The sequence below is a fragment of the Populus trichocarpa genome, chromosome 7 (assembly GCF_000002775.5).
Source record: "Populus trichocarpa isolate Nisqually-1 chromosome 7, P.trichocarpa_v4.1, whole genome shotgun sequence".
Lineage (NCBI taxonomy): Eukaryota > Viridiplantae > Streptophyta > Magnoliopsida > Malpighiales > Salicaceae > Populus > Populus trichocarpa.
Window position 1 is genome coordinate 12139066 of NC_037291.2, and position 12223 is coordinate 12151288.

The 12223-nt window shown below is 35.4% G+C and overlaps 2 protein-coding genes across 4 annotated transcripts; both read right to left on the minus strand.

Moving 5' to 3' along the window:
* Window positions 1–1010: 1010 nt before the first annotated feature.
* On the minus strand, window positions 1011–2819 carry LOC7466789 (histone H3.3). Its single transcript, XM_002309925.4, has 5 exons — window positions 2665–2819; window positions 1907–1978; window positions 1719–1795; window positions 1548–1638; window positions 1011–1461 (listed from the first exon to the last, which is right to left on the minus strand). Exons 2-5 carry the CDS (start codon window positions 1976–1978, stop codon window positions 1291–1293), a joined length of 411 nt encoding a protein of 136 aa, XP_002309961.1. The 5' UTR covers window positions 2665–2819; the 3' UTR covers window positions 1011–1290.
* A 1975-nt stretch (window positions 2820–4794) lies between these two features.
* On the minus strand, window positions 4795–11681 carry LOC7490196 (uncharacterized). 3 transcript variants are annotated; one of them, XM_024605875.2, is made up of 9 exons: window positions 10888–11678; window positions 8746–8952; window positions 8366–8638; window positions 7805–7871; window positions 7526–7717; window positions 7285–7376; window positions 6027–6209; window positions 5804–5940; window positions 4795–5545 (listed from the first exon to the last, which is right to left on the minus strand). In XM_024605875.2, exons 1-9 carry the CDS (start codon window positions 11395–11397, stop codon window positions 5362–5364), a joined length of 1845 nt encoding a protein of 614 aa, XP_024461643.1. In that variant the 5' UTR covers window positions 11398–11678; the 3' UTR covers window positions 4795–5361. The 3 variants fall into 3 exon arrangements, 2 of the variants coding, with proteins under 2 accessions (XP_024461643.1, XP_052310485.1); XM_052454525.1 differs by lacking the exon at window positions 8746–8952 and having other exon boundaries at window positions 10888–11681; XR_002983008.2 differs by lacking the exon at window positions 4795–5545 and having other exon boundaries at window positions 5721–5940; window positions 7281–7376; window positions 10888–11681.
* Window positions 11682–12223: the final 542 nt, after the last annotated feature.

Consider the following 12223-nt stretch of genomic DNA (forward strand, 5'->3'; position numbering starts at 1 on the left):
TTTTATAAAGATTCAATGGTCAAAAAATAAAATTTAAAATCTAATTGTAAAAAAATTCGATTACCATGAACATACTGGAACTCTATTTTTATTAAACTCAATAATGTTGAAAAAGTTTCAACGTGGCATTCTAACCATTTTAAAATTTAAAAGTCTATCAAATATAATCTTAACTTGTTAAGAATTTTATTTAAAGTTAATTTAAAATTAATTACAACCTCATTTCATTTCAAGATATAATTAAAATTACCTTATCAAAATCATGTTAACAATACTTAATATGTTTAAAAAAAAACCTTAGTCTTTTTCTTTCCTTATTTATCACTCTTGTAATCTTAACCTGTTTAAAAGTGTGATATTAGTTGTATTTTAAAATATTTTTTATTCAGAAATATATAAAAATAATATTTTTTATTTTTTAAAAATTATTTTAATATCAACGCATTAAAATGATTTAAAAACATCAAAAAATTATTAATTTCAAATAATTATTAAAATAATTAATTTTTTTTAAAATCATTTTTAAAATACAAAAATAAGTATAATATAAAACGAGAATGGTGGTTAGTAAATCTTATATTTTAATCACGAGAATACTAATTATTTCTTATAGCGATTTTGTATATAATCAATAGGATTATGTTCAAACAAACCTAAATCATTCTTCCGAAAATTTTACCAAACTACGTCAATTTTTCAAAAAACATCCTATAAAAGTAGCTTGCAAGTTTCAAAGCACGCAGAATCAAAACAAAAACCCACGACGCTCTCTACCAAAAGGCTACAGAATCAGAGAAACCAGAGACCGCCCTCAAAGAAGGAAAGAGTGTCGGTCAAATCAACCATCCACCCACCCGCCCACCAATTTTGACATCGTGTGCACAACCGTCGTAAATCCTTTTTACTATCAACGAAATTCGTTTCGTTCTGACAACTCACGGACCACCATAACTCAGAATGGAGAGTATGGACAACACCAAAACGGATCAAAACAAGTGTAAACACATGAATTTAACAAACTAAAAATTAGATCCAAAATAATAGCATGTGTTCAAGTACCACTTCGCTGTGGCACCAGTCACGAGAAAAGAAAACATTCAACACAGTTTAAACAGAAGAAAATATACCAAGAGGTTCACATCCCCAGAAGACAAGATTAAGGACACCACCTTCTATTAACCCAACATCACACAGCCTAACACTACAACCCACGAACCTATCTATCTACTACCTAAACAACTTGGCTTCTGCTGATCAAAAGTCCACTTGTCTCCCATCTCAACATGTCACTTAGGCACGCTCACCCCTGATCCTCCTAGCCAGCTGGATATCCTTGGGCATGATAGTGACACGCTTGGCATGGATGGCACAAAGGTTAGTGTCCTCGAACAAACCCACAAGGTATGCCTCAGCTGCCTCTTGCAGCGCCAGCACAGCATGGCTCTGGAAACGCAGATCAGTCTGCACAGCACAAATGTAATCATTACCATCAAAACACCACTTTCACTCATCAAGAAAAACCATTAAATTAATTATATAAAATATACCTTGAAGTCCTGGGCAATTTCACGAACAAGCCTCTGGAATGGGAGTTTCCTGATCAAGAGCTCCGTACTCTTCTGATATTTACGGATTTCACTGCATTGCATGCATAAACATATAAGACTTGGAAATTTATTAGTAACAAGAAATCCATTAGTTAGGAACCATTGACTAACCGAAGAGCAACAGTTCCAGGGCGGTATCGGTGAGGCTTCTTCACTCCACCAGTGGTTGGGGCAGACTTACGGGCAGCCTATAATCACGTATCAAGATTTATCAATCAAAAGATTATAACAATTTAAAGAAAATTAAGCTGGCTAAAAGGCAAATCATAGAATCTTAATGGATAAAAGAGAGATAATACCTTAGTAGCGAGCTGCTTCCTTGGGGCCTTTCCTCCTGTAGATTTACGAGCAGTTTGCTTGGTACGGGCCATCTATACACACACACACGAAACAAATAATCAGAAACAATCATTCAATCAGGAAGGCCAAAATAGATAAAACATTTTAATATTCATTAACACAAGTCTCACTTTTGGTCTCCAAGAAAACAGTTGAAAATCTTAAGACTAAAGCGCTTATCTGTTTGATCAAACATGTTAACATTCATTAACACAACTTCATGCACCTTCAGGCCTCACTTTTGGTCTTCAAGAAAACAATTCAAGATCTAAACACAGTCTTGTAAAGGGCTTTATCCGTTTGGTCAAGAACTAAATTGGCTTTCCTAGCATTTTCTCAGCAACCAAACATAACGCTGTTCAACAGATCTTAACAACTAAAGACGCAAAGAAACACATCATTAGAACTAAAATGCCAATACAGCCCTGAATCTCAAACCAACTACCGAAAAGTTAAAATCAATAATCGTAATTATATCAAATCAATTATAGAATAACAATTAATTGAAACTAAACTGACAAAGAAACCCTAAATTTCGAACAAGACCCATCAATTTCAGAAACAGATTCAGGAACCAACAAATTCAAACCCTAAAAATCCCAAAATCCCTCAAAACAGTTTTCAATTACAAACACCACTAAGCCCTTATGACCAATCAAGAAATTTAATTAGAAACCATAATCAAGAACAGCAGAAGAAGGAAGTCAAAAAAACGCACCTTGGAATCTCTTCAAGAAACCTCTCTCTAAAACTCTGAAATTTTTGTAAAGATTGATTAAAGAAGCAGTCGAGTTATATTTATAGAGATTTAGAGGAGGAATCGGATGGGTACGATTGGGTATCTTTGTGCTTTCTCTCTTTATAATCGAACGGTTCAAACAATGTTAAGTTGTGTTTTCTCTACTTGATGTGACCGGCTAGGATGTGGTTTTAGAGTAATGACGCGGATCGTTGAGGGTTAATTCTCGAATCTTATTGGCTGAAGGACGAAGCCCGTACTTTCCTTGTGGCTAGGAAGTTCAATGTGTGGTTGGTACTATGTATCATGTCTTTTGTCAGATGTCCATTCAGATTTAGGAAATTGCAATTAAGGACTTTCTTATGTGTAATTTCTCAAAATCGGGTACTTTATGCTATGTGTTATCCACACAAGGGATATTTATTTATAAAAAAAAACTATATATTGATAAAGCTCTAATTAAAAAATTAATATTTAATTCTCTTTCCTTGTCATTTGAATAAGTTGTTATTATTAGACTTCTGGCCCTCGGTATACAAAAGCCGGATTAATATATTTTAAAAAAAATTAAAAAAAATCGTGACTCAAATTATAATATAAACTAGTTCAATAAGCAAGCTTTATTTAATTATATAATAAAATAAAAAACAACCACAATAAATCAATTAAATAAAAAATGATAACGAAAGCATGCATAAAAAGAACTCCTGACAATATTTTAAAAAAATTCCTGTCAATTTTATCAAAAGTTTTTTACAATCTTACAAGTTAACATGAAAGAATTAAATGATAAGTAACAAAATATTAAATGATTGGAATTAAAAAAATAGTTGATTTTGAAAAGGAATTTACAAAATAGTATTAAGTTAATTTGGGTTAACCTATAATATGAATTTTGAGAATAGAATAATCTTATAAAAAATAAAAAAAAATTCAAATTTCAAATTAAATCAATATAAAGGATGAAAATAATAAAAAAAAAAAATCAGTATCATGGAGTGTTTTTTTTTTTGGCATATCGGTGCTAAAGCGAGCAATAAATTTATGTCACAAGTCAGCAAAACTGTGTAGAATCTTCTATCTAGTGTGCAACATTCTTGTCCTTGTCCCTGCATGGCTTTTTTGGTTTTGGAATACTGGAATGGGATTCTGATGAAGAACATGGTCGTTAGCAAAGGTTATGGCTCACATGTTGAGCAAGTTGCTGGAGGTTGATGAGGAAGGTTGAGATCGGCACCTTTCTATTCCCAACTTATGCAAGATAAAGGCTGATATTGATAGAAGAGCCGGTGTCCACTAATGCCCTTCTCGCTCGTAGTTCCCCAATTTTGACATAAATGGGTCCGCTATGTTTCAGCCCTTGTAATAGCGCATCATGCGCAGAGAATGAGATCACGGCCTGTAACTTTTTCTCCTAGTGTTTTTATGTTAACGAGATAAGCAAACCTATATAGAGAGAAAAGGGAGATTTATTGGTCGTTGCCAGGGCAACTTGGAGGCCTTCCCCCTGGACCTGGACAGGACAATCAAGATTTCTTGGGCCTTGGCCCAAACATCTTTTATATATATATATATATATATATATATATATATATATATATATATATATATATATATATATATATATATGTTATGTGGTTTTATGTATCAAAGCTAATGGCTAAGTCAAATCTTTTGAATAATAAGTGAAAATCATAAAGAGTAGACTCATAATTGTAATTTTAAATATAAATTCAACTCATATAAATGAGTTGTCTTTAGATTTAGATTCGTGTATGCTTCCACTCACTTAAAATTACAACAATACAAGAATGAATTACAATAAGTGAGATTTATTTAAAAGATAGAATTATCATATAAAATATGGAAGTGAATTAACAAAAAATAATTAATTAATTCCTTCCTTCAAAACCAATCCTTTCTTGCGTTGAGAAAGATCTTTTTCTTTTTCTTTCTTGCTTCTATGTTTTTTCAAATAGATATAATTTTTTTATCCAAGATAACTTTTGATTATAATTTTTTTCATATTTAAATAATATGAAAAAAAAAGTAAAAAAATAAAGACGCTAATCATCACATGAAGCGCGCAACTGGAGCTACAACACCAAAGAACACAAAAGCAGCCGAGTCAAATTTGTAAATTGTACAGCTGAAAGGATCCAGAAATTTCAATTTCAGGACCCATTTACATATATGCCTCTCCCACAGCTTCAACAATAATGTATGAATCCGTTGCCACTATAACTTTTTTTTAAAAAAAATGAAAATGAAAACATATATCCCATTCGACTAACCTGATTTTCTTTTACAAAGGTACAAAACTTAGCACTAGCTTGAAAACAACTCTAAGAAGGTGTAAAACCAATTAGATTATACACTGATAACGCCTAGACAACTAAGCAGCTATATTCATACACAACTGCAAATCATCAAGTACCACCTAGAACAGCAAACCACAACATGCTGACCAAAGAATTAACGAGTTCGCATGTCAGCAGAAGCAACCATGCTCAGCCAATATTCTATTCTTGACCACCAGCTTAAGCTCTATCACCAAATTATAATACTCCTTTGAAGTGCCCTTAAACCAACCGATCGAGTTCCAGGAGTTATTTACCACATAACGTTAATGGAACTCGAGAGCCAGAAACCTGCATTTTTATAGTTTTATCTTCCTTATCTGTCATCAAATTGAAAACAATCTGCAACCTTCAGGTGATTTGCAAGCCGAAATACAGCTGACTGCACAACTTCAGATCTCGCGGAGACAGAATTGGGAAGATGGGGCAGGCAAATGGGTAGATATTGCTCATCTTCAAGAGGGCAGAAGACAGAGAGCACAGATCTGCAGAATATGAATCTGAAGACACATTCCGTTTACATATGTTGGTAGATTAGCTAAAATCCAACAGTACATAGACTAAAAACAATTACTAATAAGTTTTAACGTTTCATAGAAAGGAACATTGAAAAAAGGGGTGGTGCTGCATCTTCATTGAAAGCCTATTATTGTAAGATAGCATTTCAGCCACAAGTGAAGAACCAACAAATAGTATAAAGAATATTGAATAATTTCCCAGTTTACTTCTAATTTGCTTCTATTGAGAGATAAATATACCTAAGAATAAGCCTCCTTAGAAAGGGATCGGATAAAACTTGTGCCCAAACCAGATCCAGGCCTTTTGATGTACAAATAATAACCTCCCACTCAGAGAATGCAATGGAGAGTATCTCCTCAGCATCATTGTAAAAATCCTAAAAGCAGTCCCGTTAGCCATAGGAGAGCAAATAGGAATGAGAAGATTATCATAAAAATTTAAGAACTTAGGCCAACAACTTACCATATCAGAATCAGCAGAAGTGAGGCCAACCATCTGGCAGAATGCCTGCAAAGGAGCAGTCAAGAAAAAAGTAAACTGACTTCCACAATGTGATGTATCAACAGCAGATAGGTTCTTGAATGCTGGTTTCAAAGGTGAAAGAAGCAAGGCAGCTGGCTCTCCCCTTTCTGCACCATGCAGGACCTGAGCAAATGATCCACAATTCTCAATCATGCAACTTGACAGATAAAGCAGAACTCTAAAATGCAAGGCTGAAAAGCAGAGTATCAAATAATAATCTCAACCCAATAGCTTAAGCTGTTAGGTGAGGTCCCAGAATATGATTTATATTATTCTATAACAGAGAATCCTAGGTATGATGCACCCCTCAGATAACAGAAAAGAAGTTTTGAATATTTGCCTCATAAATCCCTTCGCAAATATGCTGGCAAGACAATTTGATCTCGGAAGAAGGGAGTCAGATCTAAATACATGTTACAAGGCGAGGCTTTAGGCACCCAGCTGCTTCCTCCCCAATCCATTAAAGATTAATGAATTAATGAATCCCATCAAACTCGCTAGCAAAGGAGGTCAACAATTAAATCAGCTCTAGAATATTGTTTAAGGGATTAAAATTGAATCAGGTGGAGGTGTAGTGTGCGTCAGTTGAACATATCACCTCAGCTTTTGCATCTACTATGTGCACCAGTCAAACACACCAGGTGTGGATTAGAAGTAACAAAATTTACTGCATAGGTTTTGTAGATCAATTACTCTGGTTCACCTAAAAAAGAATTTCTTATATAGAAATGTGTGGCAATTTTCAAGTAAATCATACCAATAGGTAGTATCGTCTATGCAAATAGCTCTTCAAATAGGACATTGATCTACTTTAAGATTCTAGTGCAATTAAAATCCAACAGTTTGTTTGACGATAGCTAGTGCAATGTTTCCCTGCCTATGTATGTAAACAGCAAGTTATTCCAATGCATGCACTGATGCAATATTTGATGAAGAACGATCCTCTGCAATGTTATCCTCTTTTAAAAAAAAAAACAATCTGCGACTTATTGTCTCTTCCCCAAAAACACACACAAATCAATGGACAAGCATTTGCAATCCATCATGTTCAATAATATTTGTAGACATGAAAATCTACCATGTTAAATTTAAATGCAACCTCACTCACAAGCCAGAAAAAATCAATTCTAAAAACTGTAGAATGGTACGATAAGTCCAAATTCTATGACAAGTCATACACGGGTTATGACAAACCTGCCTTGAATGCATGGCTGCTGTCACTATCAATAATCAAGAAAAGAGGTCTTCGAGTAAAAGGAATTATATCGCCAGGGTAAAGGGCATTTGACCCTGAAAATCCAAAAGCATCACACCTTAGAGTGGAACAGCAATATAGGAAGGTCATAAAAGTAATTTGGAATAGCTGTGAATAATTACACTTGGAATAACAAACTGGGGCTAAACACTAGGAAGAGCAACAATAAAGAGAAGCAACCTACCACCATATCCCCGGGGACCTAACCAGAGATAATTGTCGTAGTAGTCACTTGACTCTCTCTTGCCATTACAATGAGATTCAGGTGCAGAGCTTTTATCTTCGCCATATACTCCAGAGACAACCTTGTCTTTGGAAGATTTCCTTGATCCCCCAGAGCTTCCTGACTGAGAAAGATTACTATGAGCAGCCTTCCCTGAACAATTGATTCATTAAGACAATTAGCGTAGGATGATGAGATACAATTAGTTGAATTTTACTGGCATTATGGAGGATCATCAACCTGAGGCTGATAGATATATTAGCACAATGGTCTCTGGAGGGAGCTCTTCGCAAATTGTTGCCATAACCTGTGCATGATAGTCAAACTGAAATCAGCCTTCTATCCTTGGGAAGGAAATGAAAAATAAAAATGCCCTAGAAATATGAAATGATCACAAACTTATCTATGAGCCCTAGCATTTCCAATGGGAAAACTATTCCATAAGTAGACTTGTACCATGGTATTCAACAAGTAAACTGCATGTTTTTGTACAAGATTTTGCCACATTGAGCTGCGCTCTACCACTAACATAACTGTGCTTTACATGAAAAATATAACCACCCTATACAAAGTTAACTTGCAGAAAAAAGTTATGCCACAACATACATTGACTATACCTGCGCTCCACACTAGGGAAGGAAACACAACTTTTTCTATAAAGAAATGTAAAGATTCAAATTAGGCCTGATTTCCAGGAAATCCTGATAATGCGTCACTCTGAAAGCAGAGCAGCCTAACTGTGAATACAAACAGAGATGGGTAACATAAATAAAATCAACATGTAAGAGTTTCAGAACTAACTGCTAGCAAATGGGTCACCGACGGACGATAAAGAACAGCTTTCCTGGGATTTGGTGGTAAAGTTGGATCGGTCAAATCTGCAGCCAAGTTTATATCTATCAATCCAGAAGCAGCTCCAGAATGATCAATTACAGTGCCATTTTCATTAGATTCCACTGGATGCTTTTGGTAAACTGATTCAACAGGACGCTTCTGGTAGAAAGATCCACTAGGTTCCCATTCTAAACATTGCATCATCCTGTATGTGTCTAAAGTAAGTTCTGCAAATTTTACCTGAAAATGACAAACAAGGGTGGTTATAAAAAAAATCTCTTATTGGGAAAATTCTCACCATGCAACCTTATCAATAAACAGTCTTACAAACATTAAAAAACATTTACTTCGTTTCTATGATAACTTGTCAAGAGCGCATCTCTAAATTTTACAATCTTCCTCGCATGGAAACGAGCCAAATAAGGACGAGAAGCTGGATGGGAATCAAACAGAGCACAGTACCGCAAAGGCCTGACATTTGTGAAGGCAGTACCAACTTCCATAAAGCGGAAAATTTCTTGCACCACTAGCTTCCATTCTTTGAAGTTTGTTTCCTGAGAACAAATAATCCATTTGTTTTTATTCATGCAAGTATCAACAGAAAGCTAAATGCAGTATTTGAACTTCTGAATGGTATAGAAAAGTGTTAGCTTTTTCTAATTAATTTGGAAATATTTAAGAAATGCCTCCGAGTCCATGTCTCATATAGACACGCATAAAGGTCAAACTTAGAGTGTGTAAATTATTCAGTCTACCATATAATAAGTATGACCTGGAATTGCATCCATTGCCTCACCCATCATAGCCTCGCTAATTCTAATGCTTAACTTCCATTCTTGGCAATGATCCATCAATTGTCACATTGGAAAAAACAAGGCAACTAGGCCAACTAAACCAACTTCCAATGATTATGTGCATTGTCGGGTCTCTTGACCATGTGAACAAGATGCTCCAAGATGGTCAATAGGAGAAGGAAAAAATAAAGGATGCCAATATGCACCCACTTCACCCTTTTAATCTGGACAAATCAAGTTTAAGGTTATATAGAAAGACAACTTAAATGATTATTGCTGTCTTTTATTTTAAGAGTTAATTTTTTGAATGATCCATGCACCCCACCACATTTCAGCTTTGGCCTTCAGGTGTCTAAGTCTTTCAATGTAAGAACTCGCTGCTTCAGGAGTCAAAACTTTTGAACCAATTATACATCACGAAGACCATCATCAGTACTGCCACAATTTATAATGGAATAGAGACTGGATTTCTTTCTGGTCATTTCTCTCATTTTCCCCCTTTCCAGCCTTTCTTTAGAACTGGAAGCCACTCATCTGAGTCAAGCAGTTGTCAGCCAGGCAACTCAACTGAAGTTACCACCACTTGACTCAATAGTTCTGCAAATGCCTTAACCCTACATTCAGAAAGACATATTTTCACTCCTGCCTCTACCTTCACCAATTCTCATAACAGTAAAATAATTCAGCAACCTCTAACTAAAGTTGAAAGGCCATGCTTCCTTTCCATCAAAAAGGGTATTTTGTTTTATAAAAAAAGATAGCTACAGCAACTGAGCTTACCATAATATGTAAGGCATATAGATTCCACATACCAACTGCAATTAGAAAAAAATTTATACACCTATATTCACATAAAACCAGATGCCACATCCAGTTGGCAGGTCCCACGATAATAACTTTACTAGATCTAAACCATGAAAAGCTCCGTTAGCAGTGTGTCAACTTTAATAAAAAAAATTGTTTAAAGTAGTTGAGCATGGAAATCTTTGAAAATTCATACACAAAATCCTCTACGTCTGCCCTTTATCTCCTGGGCCCAAAAAGAACTGAGCCTCTCTAGGATTGCTACTGCTTTATCTGCAGCAGAATTTAAAATAAATCTCTGTTCCAAGGTCTTTATTTCCATAAATGAAAATAGAAACCCATTTCCAGTGTTTTGCAACAACTTTTCTACACTAAGATTGAAACCGATCTCCAGAGAAACAAAGCATCAAATAACTTCAGAAATTTTAAACATAAGCTTAATTTTCATTCTGTCACCCCAAAACATAAAAATTCTTAGACTTTCACCAAAAAAAACCCCTAAAATTCAGCTCCAATTTTCACAAATTCAACAAACTGACTTCTAGTTAACCCAAAAAATTGCCTTTCAACATCAAACAAGTTCTTGAAAATCACCGTCAGCATCTCCTATTCCACAAATTCCTTCCTTACCAAGCTCGATTAATAAATCCCCCCCGGCAAAAAAAAAATTAACTTGAATCAAAAAATTCGAAGTCAATACCTTACTATTAAAAAGAACACGATAATCCACCAAGAAAAAAACGAAACAAAAAAAATCCAAAAACAGAGACAAAACATCTCCAGCCAAAATTCTCCCCAATAATCAACAAAACCTGCACATTTTCTCCTTCCAAAACCAAAAAAACACAAACAAATTAAACAAAGCAAAAATGAAATAAAAAGGCAACTTACACGAAACTTTGTCATGCTATCATCAACAAGACCTTTAAACCTCTCAGCGAGCAATCTCACCATATCAACCTTGTTGAAAATCAAAGCAACAAGCAAAAACCGAGCATAAAATCTCAACTCCTTAAACCTAACACCAACATCAACCTTCGGTTTACCACTTCCGCGGGCATCAAAATACTTCCGCTCCAAAATCGCCTCATAAAACACATACGCTTCCACCAAAAACCTAGCTTCGCTACTCCTCATATACTGATTAAAATACAACTGCCCGATCCGACTCGCGATCTCTCCAATTTCCCAACGGTTCAAGCCGGAGTCAACTAGCTTTGACCGGTTCTCCTGCTGGTACTTCCATAACCTCATATACGCCTTGAATACTTTCTGGAAGTAGTGGTTCTGCGGTGCGCGTCCGTACAATGGTAGGTCACGGACTCGGCCGAATTTCCGGTCTGCGCTTTCTACCAAGGCGCGGAAGGTTTGTGAGACGACGTCGTTTTCTTTCTTCGCCATGAAAAAACCGGAGTGGATAAACACGACGTCGTTGTAAGTCACCGATGGTTGCCAGTACCGCTGCTTCTCATGAGGAAATGCAGAGAGAAAGGGATAGAATTTCTCTTTAGCTGATGAGCTGTGTGGCTTTTATATTTATTTTTTAAAAAAATTAGAGTGATTAATTTTTGTTTTTTTTTAATAAAAAAAAATGGAGTGAGTTTCAGTGAAGTAACGATGGCTGCGTGGAGAGAGAAGGAGGGGGGGCGTGGTTTTTGAGCTGGGAGTGACAGGAACTGATACCGGTATTTGTTAAAAGGAGAGAGGGAGAGGGGGGGAAGGAGAGAGATTGAGGTGATGATGTCAAAATGTCAATATTTTTTGTGTGGTAGTAATCAATTATCATTCCCATACTATTTTATTTCACTTAAAGTGGTCGTTGGATAATAAATTATGCAATTGTGCCCTCTAAGTGATAAGCATACAAATATGGTTTAGATTCGAGTTTTCACAGCCATTTAAAGAATATCCACTATTTGATGTACAATGCCATTTATAGTAGAGAATTTTCAAGGCCAAGGAAGAGCACAAAATGAGAAACTCAAGGACTTCATTGGCTATTTCCGTAGTATACAGTTTAATATGTCAAAAATGAGAAACTCAAGGACTTCATTGGCTATTTCCGTAGTATACAGTTTAATATGTCAAAAGTGAGAAACTCAAGGACTTCATTGGCTATTTCCGTAGTATACAGTTTAATATGTCAAAAAGTAGAAACTCAAGGACTTCATTGGCTATTTCTGTAGTATACAGTTTAATATGTCAAAAAGTGGAGTTGTTGTGTAGC